The sequence below is a fragment of the Bombus terrestris genome, chromosome 1, assembly GCF_910591885.1.
Source record: "Bombus terrestris chromosome 1, iyBomTerr1.2, whole genome shotgun sequence".
Taxonomy (NCBI): Eukaryota; Metazoa; Arthropoda; class Insecta; order Hymenoptera; family Apidae; genus Bombus; species Bombus terrestris.
Genome location: NC_063269.1, coordinates 7,461,963 through 7,486,328, shown reverse-complemented (window position 1 = coordinate 7,486,328; position 24,366 = coordinate 7,461,963). Strand labels below are relative to the sequence as shown.

At 31.7% G+C, this 24,366-nt stretch overlaps 3 protein-coding genes across 3 annotated transcripts; 2 read left to right on the top strand and 1 right to left on the bottom strand.

The window, feature by feature from the left end:
• The first annotated feature begins 1,510 nt into the window (after positions 1–1,510).
• On the top strand, positions 1,511–5,194 carry LOC125385100 (baculoviral IAP repeat-containing protein 8-like). The gene is made up of 4 exons (XM_048405839.1): positions 1,511–2,005; positions 2,088–2,172; positions 2,291–2,477; positions 4,987–5,194. The coding sequence occupies exons 1-4, from the start codon at positions 1,511–1,513 to the stop codon at positions 5,192–5,194; spliced, it is 975 nt and encodes a 324-aa protein (XP_048261796.1).
• Positions 5,195–10,016: 4,822 nt separating this feature from the next.
• LOC125387150 lies at positions 10,017–14,722 on the top strand. Its single transcript, XM_048414296.1, has 9 exons — positions 10,017–10,304; positions 10,400–10,535; positions 10,612–10,786; positions 10,868–11,030; positions 11,117–11,577; positions 11,650–11,902; positions 11,979–12,145; positions 12,235–12,330; positions 12,410–14,722. Exons 5-9 carry the CDS (start codon positions 11,431–11,433, stop codon positions 12,596–12,598), a joined length of 852 nt encoding a protein of 283 aa, XP_048270253.1. The 5' UTR covers positions 10,017–10,304; positions 10,400–10,535; positions 10,612–10,786; positions 10,868–11,030; positions 11,117–11,430; the 3' UTR covers positions 12,599–14,722.
• Positions 14,723–15,456: 734 nt separating this feature from the next.
• LOC125386808 lies at positions 15,457–17,664 on the bottom strand. The gene is made up of 4 exons (XM_048414015.1): positions 17,521–17,664; positions 16,370–17,216; positions 16,203–16,287; positions 15,457–16,084 (listed from the first exon to the last, which is right to left on the bottom strand). The coding sequence occupies exons 2-4, from the start codon at positions 17,186–17,188 to the stop codon at positions 15,894–15,896; spliced, it is 1,095 nt and encodes a 364-aa protein (XP_048269972.1). The 5' UTR covers positions 17,189–17,216; positions 17,521–17,664; the 3' UTR covers positions 15,457–15,893.
• Positions 17,665–24,366: the final 6,702 nt, after the last annotated feature.

Sequence of the window (24,366 nt, the reverse complement as noted above, 5' to 3'; positions counted from 1 at the left end):
CATGGTACAATATGTATAATACAATATAACATAATGCTACAGCGTCTTACTATTCGCATCGCGAGAGACCTTTATCTCAAAATGAATTTATAAAATGTTACAAATGGTTCAATTTTCCTGCGGAAACCCTGTTCAAGATGTTTCATATATTGAAAAATCTGCGTACTTATTTCTAAAAATAATTTTATTATGATCCGCGATGATTCAAACCGAGGCTGGGTACACGCCATAAAGTATTGGGTGCCATAAAGTAAAATTAAACGTGTAACGGTAACCTAAGACTTTAGACTATATTTTACCTTCTTACTAAATATTTTTTCCCACCTTCAGGCAAGAATCGTATTGTCTTGTATATAGGGTGTTTCCTTAGGATGATGGTCACCTGAACCGAAACAATGTAGCGATTAGCGGTTGACGAGTATGTCAAATCTGAAGCAGAACGATATGGAAATTCCAAACAATACGAAAACTCGATTAGAACCTAATACCAAGCATCTATTATCATTTCCTCTTTCATTATGTGTGTTAATAATTATTTGCAATTTTTTATCGCTCTCTTTGACTCTCTAGACTCCGTAGCAGCTTTTACTGATATTTTAAACAACGTGTTAATATTGTCAAGTAAGAAGCGAACAAATAAGAATTCCTTCAAAAGCGGCATCATTTTCGAAATGTGAGTAAATAAGGGGTATAATTTCTGTATCTTGCTGTACCTAGCGTGCGTCGTTTACTTGAGAACAGTACAGAACAGTACAGTACAGGGGCGGAGCATCGATGAAATTTGATTGGTTGACAACTTGTGCTACTGTGGTAGGGATAAGAACTGTAGGAAACAGGTAGTTCTTTCTCCAGAAATAGAAGTTTCAAGATTCAGTATTTGATAGATAGTCGAAGAGTTTGTTCATTCGTGCGATAGCGCAGTTTTAGTAAATCTGAGAATATAAAATATACAAGAATAAGATATTAAATCTTTGTTAAGATTCCACTTGAAGAGTTGGTGTGCTGTTGAATCGGGACGTGAACATCCGATATCGGTAAGTTTTGTCTGTAATATATTCCTGTTTCATCAATTGTACGCGTATAATATTTCTCGAAAATGAGTAAACTAAAATCGTTTTACCATTTATAAGTCAAAATATCGTAGCGAAAGCATTTATGTAGATTGTACAGAAAGTTTCGTGATTCTTCAAACGCTTCAATTATCAAATAAAATCGCTGTAATTTTTCAAAGACAATCTTTAATTTTTGCGCTAAAGCACACGGGTCTGAGATTACTTCGATAATATCGGCTTGTTATAATCAGTAGATATTTTAATTTCTTTTTTTTTTTTTAAATAGGTTTTAAGACATTTCTTCGGTTGATAAAACGTTTCCGGCCGATTCGACTTCGTCGAATTATTCAACATCGGCGATTAATTCAATATCGGAGAACGATTCAGCCGCACCGGTACCTTCAACATCGGCAGCAAGGCCGGTGCATTTAATATCACCGAGACATTCGACGTCGACAATGATACCATTGATACCCGGCTTCCCGATGTCCCCAAAGCCTCAAATACCTATAAGGAGAAGAAGTAGATATGTACCTAATCCTTATGGGATACAATATCATGAGTCATTTAATTTTAATGACCATCGTTTTTTAAAGTATTTACGAAACCCAACGGCATATGAACTTAGCCGTTTAGGGTTAAATATTATTAAAAAACCGGAAAATTCCGAATATGCCAGTTACGTATCAAGATTAAACTCGTTCACAACATGGCCTACGTGTATGAGACAGACAAAAGAAGAATTGGCCGATGCTGGTTTCTATTACATCGGAATCAATGATTTCACTACCTGTTACCAATGTGGACTAGGTATAGGAAATTGGAAACCAGAAGAAGATCCATGGGAACAACATGCAATTTCGTCTCCCACCTGTTGTTACTTATTAACAATAATGGGTTTCGAATATGTTAACAATGTAACAGGCCAGCAGTTATATGAAACCTCTCCAAAAGTAAGTACAATAACATATACCCAGAACCATATGTATAATTAATAATTCGAGTATATACTTATGTACATTATATTTATTTCAGGTACCAACACAAATTGCGAATGGGAATCCTAAGAGATCCAATAGTGGAAATGATACTAATGAAATGACTCTCGTTCAGAAAGTTGGTAAGTAATAAAAATAAAAACACAGATTGATCATAAATTCGTTAATTTGTATGAAATCCGTATACATATAATAAATTTTATTATGTGTTATATCTAAATATACTGTTTACTATTTTAGCTGCTGCGAAGGAAAAAAATCGAGCATTGAAAAATGCTCGTTTATGTAAAGTTTGCACGGAACGAGAAACAACGATTGCATTCCTACCTTGTGGACATGCAGCAACCTGCGATTACTGTTCACAAGCTTTCTCGCAATGCATAATTTGCCAAGGAGAAATTAAAGCAACGAGCCGTATCTTTTTGACGTAATGCATGCACATTTGTATATATAATTGTGTACATATAAAAATTAGCTTATCCATATCTCTCATATAAATATAAATATAATTTTGTAAAATTTTGTATAATTTTGTATGACGTACAGTCATTAAAATGTATGATACGATGTATCGTTAAATTAAGTGTATATATCATGAAATGATAAAATATTTTATATCTAGTACTATTTCTACAGTAATTAATAAATAGAAACATAATACTAAATTGATCAAATACATTTTTTCTTTATATTTTTGGCTTTTTTTGTATTTTAAGTGTATTTTACTTAATTAAACATTAATTCGAATTATGTATCTTATTTTATCTGAATAAATTTAACTTTTTCCGCATCTAACTAATTGTTTTTTGTTTTATTCCCCTTATTGTCATTAAAAATGAAGCTGTTTTATATATATAAATATATATGTAATACAGTTTCATTTCATTTATTATTATTATTATATATATATATATATATATATATATACATACTTCAAATCATAAAAATCAGAGCTTACTTTTTCTTTTATTATACTTTCATTGTGCATGCTTCGCTTATGATCTTCTCTATTTAATAATAGCTACCGCAGGAAAAATATCGAAGACGAAAACATTTAACGATAAAGGAGAAGCTAGCAAAAGCTAAATCTGATAAAGATGGCAGCTCATCTTTACCAATATACGCATATTTATGTTTCTAAATTCTGTATGATTAAGTTAAAATTACATATAATCGTTCTATAATTCATTAAACAGGATCAAAACAATATTGTGGAGACAATGGCAAAAATAAACCAGTTAGATCAATTGGAGAATAGTGAATTGAGTGATTGGCTAAAAGAGCGTTCAATTCCATATAATTCTAAAGCAAAAAAGTGTACTTATTAATAAATTATTATCGCACATCAAGAATACAACAATTTTACAGCCATTTCGTATGTAAATGTATCTTTATAAGCAAAAATAGAAATGTATCATATGTGTTGTTAAGTATATTAAGTTAGTATAGAAAATAATACGAATATGCTATAACATAACATATTATATTTTTACATTCATACATTAGTGCAGCTTTAGTATATAAGAAATGAAATAATAATACATAATTAGATATAATTAATAAAAGATAAAAAATTCTTTTTGTATCACTGATTTTTTATGAACTATTTATCACAATTAACATAGCTTTTATAGGCTGAGCGTTTGTAGTTCGCAGGATGCTCTCCTTGACAGTGGATGCACTTCGCGGGGGTTTCTGAGGATTTAGTGCATTGGTCAGTGGGGTGACTTCCTGCACATTTAACACACCGGAAATTATGGTTGCAGTATTTCTGCGTGTGGCCGTATCTTTGGCACCTTTTGCATTGCACTATCTCTTTCTTTACAAAAAGTGGTTCGATTTTTACTATTGAGTTCATCAGACGATTGGGGTTGTAAATTTCTTTATTGTTTGATTTTTGTTTCATATCAATAAAGAATAAGGATAGCGGGTTTTTCGTGATTCTATGCCTTATGTTGTTAATGTTAGTTACTTCGTGGCCATATTTTAAAATTTCAAACTTCAGCTCGCCTAGATTGGCTGAATGGTGGATATTGCGTAGCACCACAAGAAAAGGTCTTTCTTGCTTGAGCTGGTATATGTGGAGATTTGCGTTCAAGATTTTTAGCAACTTAGTTAGTTTTCTATAGGCGTCTGGGTTGGTCGGCAGAATTTTCACATGATTATTATTAATTTTTACTTTGTAGTCTTCTTTGTTGATATCTTTCTCGATGGACTTTATCATTGTTTGAATGTGGATGACATCGTCAATGAAGATTGGCGGGGGAGGAGGAATTCTTTGAGTATGTTGTCTATTTACCGTTTCGGTTGTGTCCATGGAGTCTTCTGTTGTCTCCAGTATTGAGAACCTGTTGTAAGTGGTCACTTGGCTAGCTGGTGGATTAGTTTGACTTTTGCTCACATTAGTCTTAGCGTTTTTTCGTGTGCGGGTCGTTTGCAAAAAGGGATGTATTGCCACTTTGCCACGGGGGAGGAAGAGGGGCGCTGTTATAATTTAGCTCCGGAAAGCACGTTTCAGATATTTGGGCCATCATCGTGCTAGTTAATTCAATTTGGGAAAGGTTGCAAACGTTTAAGAATACCTATAACCTTCCCTTGTTAAGTACGTGGCAGAAAATATTTATATCGTCGTTCGGAAAATAAATGCGAATCGAATGAAAAGCGAGATTTTTGAACTGTGGACATGAAAAAGAATCGAAACGATGGAAACGAAAACAGAGAAAGTTATTACATAGAATTATTATATTATTGCATAGAAAATCATTGAAAAATGTTCAGAGTAATCTTTATATATTAATTTATAATAAACCCTTGAATTTTTCGATATACGACTCTTTTAATCGCAAGTTGTTTTCTTGGATGTTATCGTTTTTCAGATGCTGTTTAAAGCTGTTATTACATTGGTTTGGGTTGTGATATTCAATTGATTCATACAGATTAGTTTTGTATCCTGTGTACTTCACACACTTTGTACAGCCATTTACACACAGCGAAAACTCAGATAAAAAAGATGGGGGAAAAACAGAAGAGAATCGCAAAGCAGTAGCACCAACTCTGGATGTAGGAACTAGCGATCATACCAACATGACATTTATCTCAACAAAAGCCAGTGTAGGTTTCGAGCTCAGAATCTTTGGTGCCTAAGACGCATCGAATGCAAAATGCTAGATAAAAATAAAGAAAAATTAGAAAAACAATCGAAATGAGAGTAAACGGATACAGTGGATACGCCGCTACATTGTACACGAATATAAACAGCTGCTAGAAAATTCAGTTATGCGAATGATGACTCACTTTAGCAATTTCAGGATGGTCAGTAAGAAAACATAGGCGTCGCCAATTTTAAAGGTTCTACTTCGTCGATACTTTTTTTTTTAATTTGACAGACGAGAACTTTTCCCTATTTTTCAAGATTTTACTGCTTTTCAAGCTAAGTGTATAACGTTTTATCCGAATATCTTTATTCTTAGTTTTTACTATCTTCTACTGCATTCGCAATTAACATTTTTAATGCCAAACGATGGCATATTGTTGCAAGGAACATTCGCGAAAAGTGCCAACTCTGTGTGAGATGTTTCAAATATTGAAAAATCTGCGCACTTATTTCTAAAAATAATTTTATTGTAATCCGCGATGATTAAAACCGAGGCTGGGTATACGCCATAAAGTATAGGGTGCCATAAAGTAAAATTAACCATGTAACGGTAACCTGAGACTTTAGACTATATTTTACCTTCTTACTAAATATTTTTTCCCACCTTCAGGCAAGAATCGTATTGTCTTGTATATAGGGTGTTTCCTTAGAATGATGGTCACCTGAACCGAAACAATGTAGCGATTAGCGGTTGACGAGTATGTCAAATCTGAAGCAGAACGATATGGAAATTCCAAACAATACGAAAACTCGATTAGAACCTAATACCAAGCATCTATTATCATTTCCTCTTTCATTATGTGTGTTAATAATTAATTGCAATTTTTTGTCGCTCTCTTTGACTCTCTAGACTCCGTAGCAGCTTTTACTGATATTTTAAACAACGCGTTAATATTGTCAAGTAAGAAGCGAACAAATAAGAATTCCTTCAAAAGCGGCATCATTTTCGAAATGTGAGTAAATAAGGGGTATAATTTCTGTACCTTGCTGTACCTAGCGTGCGTCGTTTACTTGAGAACAGTACAGAACAGTACAGTACAGGGGCGGAGCATCGATGAAATTTGATTGGTTGACAACTTGTGCTACTGTGGTAGGGATAAGAACTGTAGGAAACAGGTAGTTCTTTCTCCAGAAATAGAAGTTTCAAGATTCAGTATTTGATTGACAGTCGAAGAGTTTGTTCGTTCGTGCGATAAAGCAGTTTTAGTAAATCTAAAAATATAAAATATACAAGAATAAGATATTAAATCTTTGTTAAGATTCCACTTGAAGAGTTGGTGTGCTGTTGAAGCGGGACGTGAACATCCGATATCGGTAAGTTTTGTCTGTAATATATTCCTGTTTCATCAATTGTACGCGTATAATATTTCTCGAAAATGAGTAAACTAAAATCGTTTTACCATTTATAAGTCAAAATATCGTAGCGAAAGCATTTATGTAGATTGTACAGAAAGTTGATTGTACAGATTGTACAGAAAGACAATTTTTAACTTTTGCGCTAAAGCAAACGGGGCTGAGATTACTTCGATAATATCGGCTTGTTCTAATCAGTAGATATTTTAATTTTATATTATTTTTTTAAATAGGTTTTAAGACATTTCTTCGGTTGATAAAATGTTTCCGGCCGATTCGACTTCGTCGAATTATTCAACATCGGCGATTAATTCAATATCGGCGGACGATTCAGCCGCTGCAGTACCTTCAACATCGGCAGCAAGGCCGGTGCATTTAATATCACCGAGACCTTCGAGGTCATTAAAGATACCCGGTTCCTCAACGTGCCCAAAGCCTCTAATACGGATAAGGAGTGGAAAAAGTCGATATGCACCTAGTCCTTATGGTATAACATATCAAGAGTCTGTTAATCACAATGACCATCGACTTCTACACCATCCAGGATACCCGACGGCACATCAAGCTAGCTGTTCGGGATCTTATAGTATTAAAAAACAAAAAAATTTGGAATATGAAAGTCATGAACATGTTAGCGATGAAACATGCCAGGAGTTATACGAAACTTCTACAGAAGTAAGTACAGTAACATATACCCTGAACCATATGTATAGTTAATAATTCGAATATATACTTATGTACATTATATTTATTTCAGGCACCAATACAAATTATTGATGACAATCCTGAGAGATCCAATAGTGAAAATGATACTGACGAAGCGGCTCTCCTTCAGGAACTTGGTAAGTAATAAAAATAAAAACATAGATTGATCATAAATTCGTTAATTTGTATGAAATCCGTATACATATAATAAATTTTATTATATATTATATTTAAATATACTGATTACTATTTTAGCTGCTCTGGAGGAAGAAAATCGTCTGATTCAGGAATCTCGTCTGTGTAAAGTTTGCACGGAACGGGAAGCAAATATTGAATTCCTACCTTGTGGACATGTGGCAACCTGCTACTACTGTGCACCGGCATTTACAAAATGCATAATTTGCCGTGGAGAACTTACAGCAACTTGTAATGCAATTTTTTCGTAATGCATGTATATACAATACATGTATATAATTATGTACATTTGTAAATTAGCTTATTCATATCTCTTATATAAATATAAATATAATTTTTTAAAAATGACGTACAGTCATTAAAAAGTGTGATGTATCGTCAAATTAACTGTATATATCAGGAAATGATAATTTTTTTTATTTTTAATAGTATTTCTACAGTAATTAATAAATAGAAACATAATACTAAATTGATCAAATACATTTTTTCTTTATATTTTTGGCTTTTTTTGTATTTTAAGTGTATTTTACTTAATTAAACATTAATTCGAATTATGTACCTTATTTTATCTGAATAAAGTTAACTTTTTCCGCATCTAACGAATTGTTTTTTCATTCATTCCCCTTATTGCCATTAAAATGAGGCTGTTTTATGTATATATATATATATATATATATATGTATAATACTGTTCATATATAGTACAGAGTATATATATACACAGAATGCATACATATACAGAAAGATATATATATATATATATATATATATATATATATATATCTTATATCTTATATCTATATATTATATATATATATATATATATATATATATATTATTATATCTATATATATATTATTATTATATCCATATATATATATAGTTATATATAGTTATATATATATATATATATATATATATATAGTTCAAATCATAAAAATCGTAGCTTACTTTTTCTTTTATTATACTTACTTATCCTGTTTTCAATTCGTTAAATAATACCGATTAAAAGACAATTCTAATTTTTATATTAATAAAACGTCGAAGTTTTAAAGCGAGAAACTTGTCTGTTAGAAGTTTATGATTGTAAAACTGAGTATTTTCAAGGTGTTGTACAACTTATTTGTTTGCTATATCGATTTATATTTTTAATTCGTTCTGTAAGTGGTATCGTTGGCTGTGAATACATGAATACACATAGATGGCGGCCATTTTGTGATGTGATTTTGAACTTTGATTGAATTAGGTTTGAGCCATTTCTTACTCTTCGTTAATCATGAGACTAGCTGTTATGTTAGTAAATACTTGCGATCTTGTATAAACTATGCAATTTCCCACAAATTTCAGTACAATGGTCATCTGTATGGACCAACTGAATGATGGATAGAAGCAATATGGCGTTAAAGTAAGGTGCAAACATGGCCGTAAAATAGCCAAAGAATGCTCAGTTTTACATAGTCATAACTTTTGAACCAGTAGATTCCCCGTCTTAAAACTTCTATTTTCGTATTCTACACGTCGAAAATTAGAAAATTACAAAAATTGCAAGAAAAGGTCAATAATTTTTGGTTTCCTAAAATAAAGTTAGTCAAGAACACTATTATACTTATTGTACATTTATGTATTTAGTATAGATATGTATGCATGTATGAATACTATTCGTATTCTCCCTACTTTTTGTATAATCTGAGAGAGACTGCGATACCTCGACACTCGGCACCATGGTCGTATGTCGTGGCGCACTATCTCTGTCCTTCAACATGGTCTTCAACTCACCTGTAACGCGCTATCTATCTCTGTCATTCTATGGGAGAACTACATGGTGTCGATGATAACTATTTATATAAGTACATAGTAATTATTCAATTCATTCGTTACCTATTCGAATACTACGCTATGCATAGTGTTGAAATTTGAATTACGCGGCGTTTACTTCAAATGGCTTGAAGTTACGAATATACAACCTAATTGAACATTACTGAACCGTTGCGTTACATACGAATCTGGCCTAATATTTAACGATATCGTTATGCAATTTAAGAGCGAAATTTGAAATCACGTTCACATGTCTGAAATGCCAAATACATCTATATATTGGTCAAAAATTCGATGCGAGTACTATAGCAAGGAGTGAATAAGAATTCAAAATACAGGAAATACGCTATTGGAAAACTTGGAAGTTTAGTCGTCAATGATCACAATAAATTAAAAGCCATGCGAGGTTATTAAAAAATATTTTTTGTTTTTTAAGGGAGAATTCCAAGCAAGCCTCTATAAAAAAAGCTATGCTTACATCTTAATATGTAGTTATCTTGAATTTTTCGCGCACTTTATTGAACAAAGCGGTTCAGCGATACGTACCAATATATATAATACAAACTCCTTAGTAACCGCCAAATAAGATAATATATTGGTAATAGAAAGAGAGTCGTCTTTTTACTTAACAAGATTTTAAATCTGTTTTAAATATAAAAAGTTTAGATGTCTCACATACAAGTTTAATTTTAAGATAATTGAGAATAAAGCTTCCTCATAAAAATCATATTTTAAGTACTACTATAACTTTTGACATTGACAACATAAATGTTGGCTATTCATTGTCAAATGCGTTTTTGAAAAATTGTTAGTATAAATTGGATCCATGAGAACATAAAATAATTAAGAATAGCAAGCAATTATATATAATGGATGCTTGTAGTCTTATGAATAAAAAAAAAGAACAATCGGTTCTGTACGCTTTATTTCCGGAAATGAGTAACCTATGTTGTGCAATTTGCGAAATTGATTTTGTTGAAATTCATGATTCATCGGCAAAATCAAATTTTCATTGGCAAACAATGAAATGCCGGTAAGTCAAGGGCAAATTCTGCGAATCAAAAATTTTGTATTCCATAATATTATCTTAATAATGATCTTTATATTTTACTAACAATAAAATTTTAGATTACTCATTCATTTAATATCTGACGTTATTGCTTCACCAGTAATGGGTACAGAAAGATATATATTTGTTATAACTCATAAACAATTTTCTGAAACTGGTAGATTGGAACAAATTTTGAGAAATTTTAAACTAGTGGTATGCTCAAGACACGAATCTTTATTGACTCTAAATATATTATTTCAATAATAAACTGGTTTTTTATTCCTGTCAGTATCAAGGATTAAGATCAGTTACTGCAGAAGTCTATAAAAGTTGTCTTAGGTATACGATACAAACTAAGATAGCTCCTTTGTGGAATAAAGTTGATGATTATTTTGTTCAAGGAAAAAATTTTTATAACTTTATAGAAGGAACTAGAGCATTAAAATTAGATATACTTATAGAGGGTAATAGAAAATCTAATTTTGTTCTTAGTATAACTAATATTTAAAAAAATGTGAAACATATTAACATTAAAAAGTTTTTAGAAAGGAAAATGTGTTTGCAACTTCATGCAGAAATACTTAAAATTCCATATATAAAACTTGAAGACTATCTTTCACCATCTATTATATCACATTTTTTAGCAGACCCTAAAGGATACGTTGATTTATCTCGTTATAATCTTCCATTTGTACATGTATTACCAAGGTAACAATAATTTATTTCATTTAGTGGAATATATATGGAATATATATGTATATTTGGTTTAAAATAAAATTTTTTAATTTCTATAGTACAAAAAAAGGCAAACTATTATCTGTATCTAAAGAACTTCCAGCAAAATGTGCCTTTAAAGATTATGACCAATTACGTAGACACTGGAAAAATATGGTATAAATGACAATACCTATGTTTATTCATCTTGCAATTTACTTTCAAATATATTTTTGTATATATATATATATATATATATATATAGATATGTATGTATGTATGTGTGTGTAAAACATTTTAGTATGGATATTATTTACCAAAAAATAGAGATGGAATTTTATTTTATGAAATTAAATTTTTGATTTCCAAATCTAAGGTTTTTACATATCCTCATATGTGTGTAGCAAGTAGTCCATTAGAAATTATTCCAAATAGAGAAAAAGAATCTACAATTATACATTTTTTATCTGATATGTTTATGAAATTACCTGAAGTTTGTGGTAAACGGCTACAGATATCCAAAGATAATCCATTTGATACAGTGAGTTACACAGAATATTTAATAATTTCTATTCAATAGTCGTAACTAAAATCTATTCTTCATTATATACAGAAATCTTTAAATATAAGATCAAATACTGCATTGCCAAAGGACAAACGATTAAGTACATATCTTAAGGAAAAGGGTAATATTATCTCACAATTAGAATTTTCTGATAAATATATAGATGGATTGACAAAACATGTAGATACTGCTACATTATTAACAACACAATTAACTAAAATTCATCAAATTCATAACGTACAATTTCATGAATATATGAGAGCAAAATTAAACGACAACGATGTGAAAGAAAATAAAAGTGGTACTAAAATAATAATATACCTGTACAAATATACCTAAAAATTGTAATTACTTGAATTATAAAATAAACTTTATAGGTATTCAATGTTTAAATACTATGCAAAATTCATCTATACAAAATGTAGAAAATAATTTTATCACAGTTGATACCTCAAGAAACCCAAATTTTACTGTATCAAAGGAAAGAACAATTTCTACATACTTTAAAATTCAAAACATGAATTCTTATGCTAAGACAAAAGAGGTATCTTTTTCTACATTTTCTTTGTAAGATATCTTGCTTTATCTTTCATTATTTATGCCTCGCATATAATCCTCTCTATTTAAAAATAGCAATCGCAGGAAGAAGATCAAAGACAAAAACATTTAACGCTAAAGGAGAAACTATCAAAAGCTAAATCTGATAAAGATGGCAGCTTATCTTTACTAGTATACACATATTTATGTTTCTAAATTCTGTATGATTAAGTGAAAATTACATATAATTGTTCTATAATTCATTAAACAGGATCAAAACAATATTGTGGAGACAATGGCAAAACTAAGTCAGTTAGATCAATTGGAGAATAGCGAATTGAGTGATTGGCTAAAAGAGCGTTCAATTCCACATAATTCTAAAGCAAAAAAAAATGTACTTATTAATAAAGCATTATCGCACATCAAGAATACCACAATTTTACAGCCATTTCGTATGTAAATGTATCATATGTGTTCTTAAGTGTACTAAGTTAGTATAAAAAATAATACCAATATGCTATAACATAACATATTATATTTTTACATTCATACATTAGAGCAGCTTTAGTATATAACAAATAAAATAATAATACATAGTTAGATATAATTAATAAAAGATAAAAAATTCTTTTTGTACCACCGATTTTTTATGAACTATTTATCACAATTTACATAGCTTTTCTGTCAGCTTCATTTTTTATACCAATCTCAATTAGTTCATTAGTTCATTTCATTAGTTAAAGTCATAAACAAATCAATGTCAACCTGAAATAAGTTTACAATATTAATTTATAATAAATATAATATTTTATACATGTAACAACATATTTACTTCTTGAACGAGGAATTTAGGTATTGACCTAATCCGTAATGTTTTAGTAAAATAAACACTTTTGCTTCTTCTGAATTTAAAATCATTCCTCTTGGAGGTGTCCTGTAACGTGGTGGTGATGGTGTATTTTCCCTAAATACATTTTCATCCTTCATATTTGGAAGAACATTTTGTTGGCGCAATAGACTAAATTGAGGCACATATTCAAGAATAGCATCAACATCTTCTTTGTGTTGAATATTTAAATCTTGTGGCTGAATGGACTGTAACACTTTGCAAACAATATAGCTAAATTAAAATATCATATTTACTTTGTATATAATATAGAGCAATAACTAAGATACCTCTGCATAGGTAGTTCGCTTACATTCTTTCTACTTTTTGAACAAGTTAGCATTGCTTCATCTTCATCTTCATTTACAAACCATTGTTTCTCCTTTGTTTCATCTTTGATATTCAAAATTAATTTCCTCATTATGTTCATTTTGTGTAAAATATAAATTTGAAGAAGTAGGTAGCAGTTTGTTCAGATTTCAAGTCAAGGTGATTGGAAGTAAACTACTCTGAACACTTTCTCAATGATTTGTCTCTAAACTTAATGCACAGGGTTTTAAAAGTTCCTTGCTTTAACATTCTCTATCGTGTCAGAAGCTTCGTCTTCAAGAGTAATAGTTTTCTCTGTTAAGGCCTTAACGAAGACCTGTATGGTTCATGGTCTGGGGAAAAAAGGTTATATTAATATACAATATCGTGCTGCGATAGTACATGCTAAAATAAACATTTTGTAAGGAATAACTTTATATTTTTTTAATTTATAAAAACATTAATCAGCTCAAATTTTGTTAAACAAAATGATGGCATCACAGCAGAGTATCGGTTATTGGAAAACTCATCTAATATTTTTTACATAAATATGGAAGAATCAGCTGTTATGCTTACATTTCTTGAAATAATTTATAGAATAGGGTAGATAGTTGCACACAAGTCACTCTAAATTCTTTTGATAAAACAATATAGCAAAGCCTTCGAAGGATAATTCACAATAGAGTATGTCAAATAATGTATAACATGTGCATTTGATGCCATTTATTGGTGTACACGATAATTGCGTAGTTCAGTAAAGCCAGTAAAGGATGCACTTAGACTAAATCTCATAATTTTTCACCATTTCTTTAAATTAAGTGCATATCTGTTAAAATTAATTAAATATTACATAATATGTTTCCTAGGAAAGCTGTTGAAAAATTTGAAAAAGGTTGCAAACGTTTAAGAATACCTATAACCTTCCTTTGTTAAGTACGTGGGAGAAAATATTTATATCGTCTTTCGCAAAATAAATGCGAATCAAATGAACAGCGAGATTATTGAACTGTGGAAATAAAAAAGAATCGAAATAATGAAAACGAAAACAGAGAAAGTTATTACATAGAATTATTATATTATTGCATAGAAAATCATTGAAAAATGTTCAGAGTAATCTTTATATATTAATTTATAATAAACCCTTGAATTTTTCGATATACGACTCTTTTAATCGCAAGTTGTTTTCTTGGACCTTATCGTTTTTCAGATGCTGTTTAAAGCTGTTATTACATTGGTTTGGGTTTTGAAATTCAATTGATTCATACAGATTATCCTGTTGTATCCTGTGTACTTCATTGTACTGTGTACTTCACACCTGTGTATCCTGTGTACTTCAACACCTTGTACAGCCATTTACACACAGCGAAAACTCAGATAAAAAAGACGTGACGGATGGGGAAAAACAGAAGAGAATCGCAAAGCAGTTGTTCTAACACTGGATGTAGGAACTAGCGATCATACCAACATGACATTTATCTCAACAAAAGCCAGTGTAGGTTTCGAGCTCAGAATCTTTGGCCAAAGAAGCATCGAATGCAAAATGCTTAATAAAAATAAAGAAAAATTAGAAAAACAATCGAAATGAGAGTAAACGGATACAGTGGATACGCCGCTACATTGTACACGAATATAGACAGCTGCTAGAAAATTCAGTTATGCGAATGATGACTCACTTTAGCAATTTCAGGATGGTTAGTAAGAAAACATAGGCGTCGCCAGTTTTAAAGGTTCTACTTCATCGATACTTTTTTTACTCAAGATTTTACTACTTTTCAAGCTAAGTGTATTGCGCTTTGTCCGAATATCTTTATTCTTCGTTTTTACTATCTTCTACTGCATTCGCAATTAACATTTTTAATGCCAAACGATGGCATATTGTTGCAAGAAATATTTGCGAAAAGTGCCATATACGATTGCGATGCATATATACATACATAAATATATATATATGTATATATATATATACGCATATGTGTATACGTGTGTATATGTTTATACGTATACGTGTGTGTGCGCGTGTGTATATATATGTGTGTATATATATATATATATATATATATATGATATGGTATAATATGTATAATACAATATAATGCAACATATTGCATATATATATATATATATATAATAAATGAAATGAAACTGTATTACATATATATTTATATATATAAAACAGCTTCATTTTAATGACAATAAGGGGAATAAAATAAAAAACAATTCGTTAGATGCGGAAAAAGTTAACTTTATTCAGATAAAATAAGGTACATAATTCGAATTAATGTTTGATTAAGTAAAATACACTTAAAATACAAAAAAAGCCAAAAATATAAAGAAAAAATGTATTTGATCAATTTAGTATTATGTTTCTATTTATTAATTACTGTAGAAATACTATTAAAAATAAAAAAAATTATCATTTCCTGATATATACATTTAATTTAACGATACATCACACATTTTAATGACTGTACGTCATTTTTAAAAAATTATATTTATATTTATATAAGAGATATGAATAAGCTAATTTACAAATGTACATAATTATATACATGTGCATGCATTACAAAAAAATTGCACTACTTGTCGCCTTAAGTTCTCCTCGGCAAATTATGCATTTTGTAAGTGCCGGTGAACAATAGTCGCAGGTTGCTACATGTCCACAAGGTAGGAATACAACTGTTGCTTTTCGTTCCGTGCAAACTTTACACAAACGAGCATTTTTCAATGTTCGATTTTTTTCCTTCGCAGCAGCTGAAATAGTGAACAGTATATTTAGATATAACACATAATAAAATTTATTATATGTATACGGATTTCATACAAATTAACGAACTTATGATCAATCTGTGTTTTTATTTTTATTACTTACCAATTTTCTGAACGAGAGTCATTTCATTAGTATCATTTTCACTATTGGATCTCTCAGGATTCCCATTCGCAATTTGTGTTGGTGCCTGAAATAAATATAATGTACATAAGCATATATTCGAATTGTTATCTATATATATGGTTCAGGGTATATGTTACTGTACTTACTTCTGTAGAAGTTTCATATAACTCCTGGCCTGTTACATTATTAGCATATTTGAAACCCCGTACTGTTAATAAGTAATAACATCTGGGAGACGAAATTGCATGTTGTTCCCATGGATCTTCTTCTGGTTTCCAATTTCCTATACCTAGTCCACAATGGTAACAGACAGTGAAATCCATTATTCCCATGTAATAGAAACCAGCATCGGCTAATTCTTCACTTGTCTGCCTTAGATTTGTAGGCCATGTTGCGAATGTGTTTAATCTGGATTTGTAACTGGCATATTCCAATTTTTCTGGTTTATTAACTCCTCTTAGTCCCAAACGGCTAAATTCATATGGCGAAGGGGTTCGTGAATGTCTTAAAAATCTATGGTCATTAAAATCAAATGACTTTTGATATTTTAAACCATAAGGACAGGATATATTTCTGTTTCTTCGTGTTATCCGTAATTGTGGCATTGGCGACATCCAGGGTTCGAGAATTATTGGTTGCATTGGCGACACCCAGGGTTCGGGAATTATTGGTTGCATTGGCGACATCCAGGGTTCGGGGATCATTGGTAGCATTGGCGACGACGAGTGGTCGGGGAACATTGGTAGCATTGGCGACGACGAGTGGTCGGAGAACATTGGTAGCATTGATGACGTCGGGGCGGCGGCTATCAATGGTATCATTGACGACGTTGAAAGTCTCGGTGATATTAAATGCACCGGCCTTGCTGCCGATGTTGAAGGTACTGCTGCGGCTGAATCGTCCGCCGATATTGAATTAATCGATGATGTTGCATCATCCGACGAAATTGAATGAGCCGACGACATTGTGTCAACCGAAGAAACGTCTTAAAACCTATTTAAAAAAATAATATAAAATTAAAATATCTACTGATTAGAACAAGCCGATATTATCGAAGTAATCTCAGCCCCGTTTGCTTTAGCGCAAAAATTAAAAATTGTCTTTGAAAAATTACAGCGATTTTATTTGATAATTGAAGCGTTTGAAGGATCACGAAACTTTCTGTACAATCTACATAAATGCTTTCGCTACGATATTTTGACTTATAAATGGTAAAACGATTTTAGTTTACTCATTTTCGAGAAATATTATACGCGTACAATTGATGAAACAGGAATATATTACAGACAAAACTTACCGATATCAGATGTTCACGTCCCGATTCAACAGCAAACCAACTCTTCAAGTGGAATCTTAACAAAGATTTAATATCTTATTCTTGTATATTTTATATTTTTAGATTTACTAAAACTGCGTTGTCGCACAAACGAACAATCTCTTCGACCATCAATCAGATACTGAACCTTGAAACTACTATGTACGGAGAAGGAACTACCTGTTTCCTACAGATCTTATCCCCACTCACAGTACAAGTTATCAACCAATCAAATTTCATCGATGCTACGACCCTGTACTGTACTGCACTGTACTGTTCTCAAGTAAACGACGCACGCTAGGTACAGCATGGTACAGAAATTATACCCCTTATTTACTCACATTTCGAAAATGATGCCGCTTTTGAAGGACAATATTAACACGTTGTTTAAAATATCAGTAAAAGCTGCTACGGAGTCTAGAGAGTCAAAGAGAGCGACAAAAAATTGCAATTTATTATTAACATACATAATGAAAGAGGAAATGATAATAAATGCTTGGTATTAGGTTCTAATCGAGTTTTCGTATTGTTTGGAATTTCCATATCGTTCTGCTTCAGATTTGACATACTCGTCAACCGCTAATCGCTACATTGTTTCGGTTCAGGTGACCACCATTCTAAGGAAACACCCTATATACAAGACAATACGATTCTTGCCTGAAGGTGGGAAAAAATATTTAGTAAGAAGGTAAAATATAGTCTAAAGTCTCAGGTTACCGTTACACGTTTAATTTTACTTTATGGCACCCAATACTTTATGGCGTGTACCCAGCCTCGGTTTGAATCATCGCGGATCATAATAAAATTATTTTTAGAAATAAGTACGCAGATTTTTCAATATATGAAACATCTTGAACAGGGTTTCCGCAGGAAAATTGAACCATTTGTAACATTTTATAAATTCATTTTGAGATAAAGGTCTCTCGCGATGCGAATAGTAAGACGCTGTAGCATTATGTTATATTGTATTATACATATTGTACCATGTCATATAAATATACATAGGTATTTATACATACATATGTATATATTCACATACATATACGTATATATATATACGTAAATTCCCTAGAGGACATGTAGGATAGGGATTCTTTTTGTTTTACGGGTAGCACGACAGGTTGTGTTTCACGGACAGACCGATCTTCTTTTGTTTTACGGACGATCATTTTAAAAAGCACGTTTTTCCCGAACGGACTGACAGAGAGTTACATTAGAGACAGACAAGGTTACGGAATAGTTATTTAAGATTTTAAAGACTGAAGAAGAAAGATCGGTAGCTCAGGACGTTGAAAATCGATTCTCGATTTTCAGGTAAACATTGTACTAAAGACTCGTTATTTCCCGTTTATATAATTATTGTTATTTATTGTTATAGTCGAATATTAATTGTTGTTTATTTTTGTATTTTATTATTTACTTCATAATAAAAACTCGATTTTCAGACTACAGAATCGATCCCTGAATTATCCCCAGATTACGATCTTACATATATATACACACACATATATATTTGTGTGGATATATGTATCGCAATCATATATCGTCTTTGGCACTTTTCGCAAATGTTCCTTGCAACAATATGCCATCGTTTGGCATTAAAAATGTTAATTGCGAATGCAGTAGAAGATAGTAAAAACGAAGAATGAAGATATTCGAGCAAAACGCAATACACTTAGCTTGAAAAGCAGTAATATCTTGAAAAATAACGAGGGAGACGTTCTCGTCTGTCAAATGCAAAAACAAGGTATCGACGAAGTAGAACCTTTAAAATTGGCGACGCCTATGTTTTCTTACTAACCATCCTGAAATTGCTAGACTCAGTCATCATTCTCATAACTGAATTTTCTAGCAGCTGTTTATACTTACACTGCATACACTGCTGCTTACACTGGGTTTTGTTGAGATAAATGTCATGTTGGTATGATCGCTAGTTCCTACATCCAGAGTTGGTGCTACTGCTTTGCGATTCTCTTCTGTTTTTCCCCCATCTTTTTTATCTAAGTTTTCGCTGTGTGTAAATGGCTGTACAAGGTGTGTAAAGTACACAGGATACAGAACTAATCTGTATGAATCAATTGTATATCAAAACCCAAACCAATGTAATAACAGCTTTAAACAGCATCTGAAAAACGATAACATTCAAGAAAACAACTTGCGATTAAAAGAGTCGTATATCGGAAATATATATATATATATATATATGTATATGTATATGTATCTATATATTTACATATATATATGTCGGGTTTGCGTTAAGATTAGAGTTAGGGTTAAGGGCGTGAAACGAATCCCTATTGGCATTAGATGTGATCATTACGCAATAGAGAAGATAATTACTAGTGCAAATATGACTATGATAGAATTTGACAAGTAATCGCGATAATTAGACACTCGAGAAGCTAAAGACAATGATCCTAGGCTCAATAACGAATCCGCGGTCAACGGGATGACGAACTCTACTCTTCTGTAGCGTCTAAGTTGTACTTAATGTTAATGCAAGGAGCAATCACTACGTATAAGGATGACAATTCAATCGTTGATGAGATCGTCTCCAAGAGAGTGTCTCTCCGTCACGGTGACGCTGTCGAAGAAAACTATGATGGATGTGCCTAAGGGCACGAGATCATCGGATTCGCAGAGGAAAGTCTTCGTTCGAAGGGTGAAGGAAATTAACGTTACTGTTAATTGGTCAATTTCCATGTTAGTGGTTAGAGAAGGATGTTAGCTGTCCTTGGGAAAAGTTGCTAGCGGGAAGCGTCGTTCCTGGAAGGATAGATTTCTCTTATCTTCCCGTAGTTGGGACACGGACTATTTGTCTATTTGAAGGACTTTATATATCTGCAATTTAATATTCGTAACGGGTTCTCGGCCAGCTAAACATATACTGTGAAGAAGCGTTGACATCTGGCAATCATCTTACCCGAAGGACAAAGTCTGCGTGTGGCGAGCCACGGGACAGAAATAGTTGAAATGTTTACCGTCGTGCCACGACCCAAGTATCTCGTTTAAGGAGAGCTATAAAATTACTTCATGCCTTTGTTAGACAAAACGTTCATCCCTTGACCGCGGCTACGTTCGGAGACTGGTTGTCGCCACGAGCCCGAGCTCACTATCATAAACCTCAAATAAGTACAGTCTAATAAAATGACAACAATTTCTTAATACGGCTACGGTGGAATCTGAATTACAGTACTAAAGGATCTTCCCAAAGTTCCAAAGGGAAGGTTTCGGTGTTCTTTCATCTCCGACATATATATATATATATGTATATATATATGGATATGTATGTGTATATATATATACATACATATGTATGTATAAATATCTATGTATATTTATATGACATGGTATAATATGTATAATACAATATAACATAATGCTACAGCGTCTTACTATTCGCATCGCGAGACACCTTTATCTCAAAATGAATTTATAAAATGTTACAAATGGTTCAATTTTCTTGCGGAAACCCTGTTCAAGATGTTTCATATATTGAAAAATCTGCGTACTTATTTCTAAAAATAATTTTATTATAATCCGCGATGATTCAAACCGAGGCTGGGTACACGCCATAAAGTATTGGGTGCCATAAAGTAAAATTAAACGTGTAACGGTAACCTAAGACTTTAGACTATATTTTACCTTCTTACTAAATATTTTTTCCCACCTTCAGGCAAGAATCGTATTGTCTTGTATATAGGGTGTTTCCTTAGAATAGTGGTCACCTGAACCGAAACAATGTAGCGATTAGGGGTTGACGAGTATCTCAAATCTGAAGCAGAACGATATGGATATTCCAAACAATACGAAAACTCGATTAGAACCTAATACCAAGCATCTATTATCATTTCCTATTTCATTATGTCTGTTAATAATAAATTGCAATTTTTTGTCGCTCTCTTTGACTCTCTAGACTTCGTAGCAGCTTTTACTGATATTTTAAACAACGTGTTAATATTGTCCTTCAAAAGCGGCATCATTTTCGAAATGTGAGTAAATAAGGGGTATAATTTCTGTACCTTGCTGTACCTAGCATGCGTCGTTTACTTGAGAACAGTACAGAACAGTACAGTACAGGGGCGGAGCATCGATGAAATTTGATTGGTTGACAACTTGTGCTACTGTGGTAGGGATAAGAACTGTAGGAAACAGGTAGTTCTTTCTCCAGAAATAGAAGTTTCAAGATTCAGTATTTGATAGATAGTCGAAGAGTTTGTTCATTCGTGCGATAGCGCAGTTTTAGTAAATCTGAGAATATAAAATATACAAGAATAAGATATTAAATCTTTGTTAAGATTCCACTTGAAGAGTTGGTGTGCTGTTGAATCGGGACGTGAACATCCGATATCGGTAAGTTTTGTCTGTAATATATTCCTGTTTCATCAATTGTACGCGTATAATATTTCTCGAAAATGAGTAAACTAAAATCGTTTTACCATTTATAAGTCAAAATATCGTAGCGAAAGCATTTATGTAGATTGTACAGAAAGTTTCGTGATTCTTCAAACGCTTCAATTATCAAATAAAATCGCTGTAATTTTTCAAAGACAATCTTTAATTTTTGCGCTAAAGCACACGGGTCTGAGATTACTTCGATAATATCGGCTTGTTATAATCAGTAGATATTTTAATTTCTTTTTTTTTTTTTAAATAGGTTTTAAGACATTTCTTCGGTTGATAAAACGTTTCCGGCCGATTCGACTTCGTCGAATTATTCAACATCGGCGATTAATTCAATATCGGAGAACGATTCAGCCGCACCGGTACCTTCAACATCGGCAGCAAGGCCGGTGCATTTAATATCACCGAGACATTCGACGTCGACAATGATACCATTGATACCCGGCTTCCCGATGTCCCCAAAGCCTCAAATACCTATAAGGAGAAGAAGTAGATATGTACCTAATCCTTATGGGATACAATATCATGAGTCATTTAATTTTAATGACCATCGTTTTTTAAAGTATTTACGAAACCCAACGGCATATGAACTTAGCCGTTTAGGGTTAAATATTATTAAAAAACCGGAAAATTCCGAATATGCCAGTTACGTATCAAGATTAAACTCGTTCACAACATGGCCTACGTGTATGAGACAGACAAAAGAAGAATTGGCCGATGCTGGTTTCTATTACATCGGAATCAATGATTTCACTACCTGTTACCAATGTGGACTAGGTATAGGAAATTGGAAACCAGAAGAAGATCCATGGGAACAACATGCAATTTCGTCTCCCACCTGTTGTTACTTATTAACAATAATGGGTTTCGAATATGTTAACAATGTAACAGGCCAGCAGTTATATGAAACCTCTCCAAAAGTAAGTACAATAACATATACCCAGAACCATATGTATAATTAATAATTCGAGTATATACTTATGTACATTATATTTATTTCAGGTACCAACACAAATTGCGAATGGGAATCCTAAGAGATCCAATAGTGGAAATGATACTAATGAAATGACTCTCGTTCAGAAAGTTGGTAAGTAATAAAAATAAAAACACAGATTGATCATAAATTCGTTAATTTGTATGAAATCCGTATACATATAATAAATTTTATTATGTGTTATATCTAAATATACTGTTTACTATTTTAGCTGCTGCGAAGGAAAAAAATCGAGCATTGAAAAATGCTCGTTTATGTAAAGTTTGCACGGAACGAGAAACAACGATTGCATTCCTACCTTGTGGACATGCAGCAACCTGCGATTACTGTTCACAAGCTTTCTCGCAATGCATAATTTGCCAAGGAGAAATTAAAGCAACGAGCCGTATCTTTTTGACGTAATGCATGCACATTTGTATATATAATTGTGTACATATAAAAATTAGCTTATCCATATCTCTCATATAAATATAAATATAATTTTGTAAAATTTTGTATAATTTTGTATGACGTACAGTCATTAAAATGTATGATACGATGTATCGTTAAATTAAGTGTATATATCATGAAATGATAAAATATTTTATATCTAGTACTATTTCTACAGTAATTAATAAATAGAAACATAATACTAAATTGATCAAATACATTTTTTCTTTATATTTTTGGCTTTTTTTGTATTTTAAGTGTATTTTACTTAATTAAACATTAATTCGAATTATGTATCTTATTTTATCTGAATAAATTTAACTTTTTCCGCATCTAACTAATTGTTTTTTGTTTTATTCCCCTTATTGTCATTAAAAATGAAGCTGTTTTATATATATAAATATATATGTAATACAGTTTCATTTCATTTATTATTATTATTATATATATATATATATATATATATATACATACTTCAAATCATAAAAATCAGAGCTTACTTTTTCTTTTATTATACTTTCATTGTGCATGCTTCGCTTATGATCTTCTCTATTTAATAATAGCTACCGCAGGAAAAATATCGAAGACGAAAACATTTAACGATAAAGGAGAAGCTAGCAAAAGCTAAATCTGATAAAGATGGCAGCTCATCTTTACCAATATACGCATATTTATGTTTCTAAATTCTGTATGATTAAGTTAAAATTACATATAATCGTTCTATAATTCATTAAACAGGATCAAAACAATATTGTGGAGACAATGGCAAAAATAAACCAGTTAGATCAATTGGAGAATAGTGAATTGAGTGATTGGCTAAAAGAGCGTTCAATTCCATATAATTCTAAAGCAAAAAAGTGTACTTATTAATAAATTATTATCGCACATCAAGAATACAACAATTTTACAGCCATTTCGTATGTAAATGTATCTTTATAAGCAAAAATAGAAATGTATCATATGTGTTGTTAAGTATATTAAGTTAGTATAGAAAATAATAC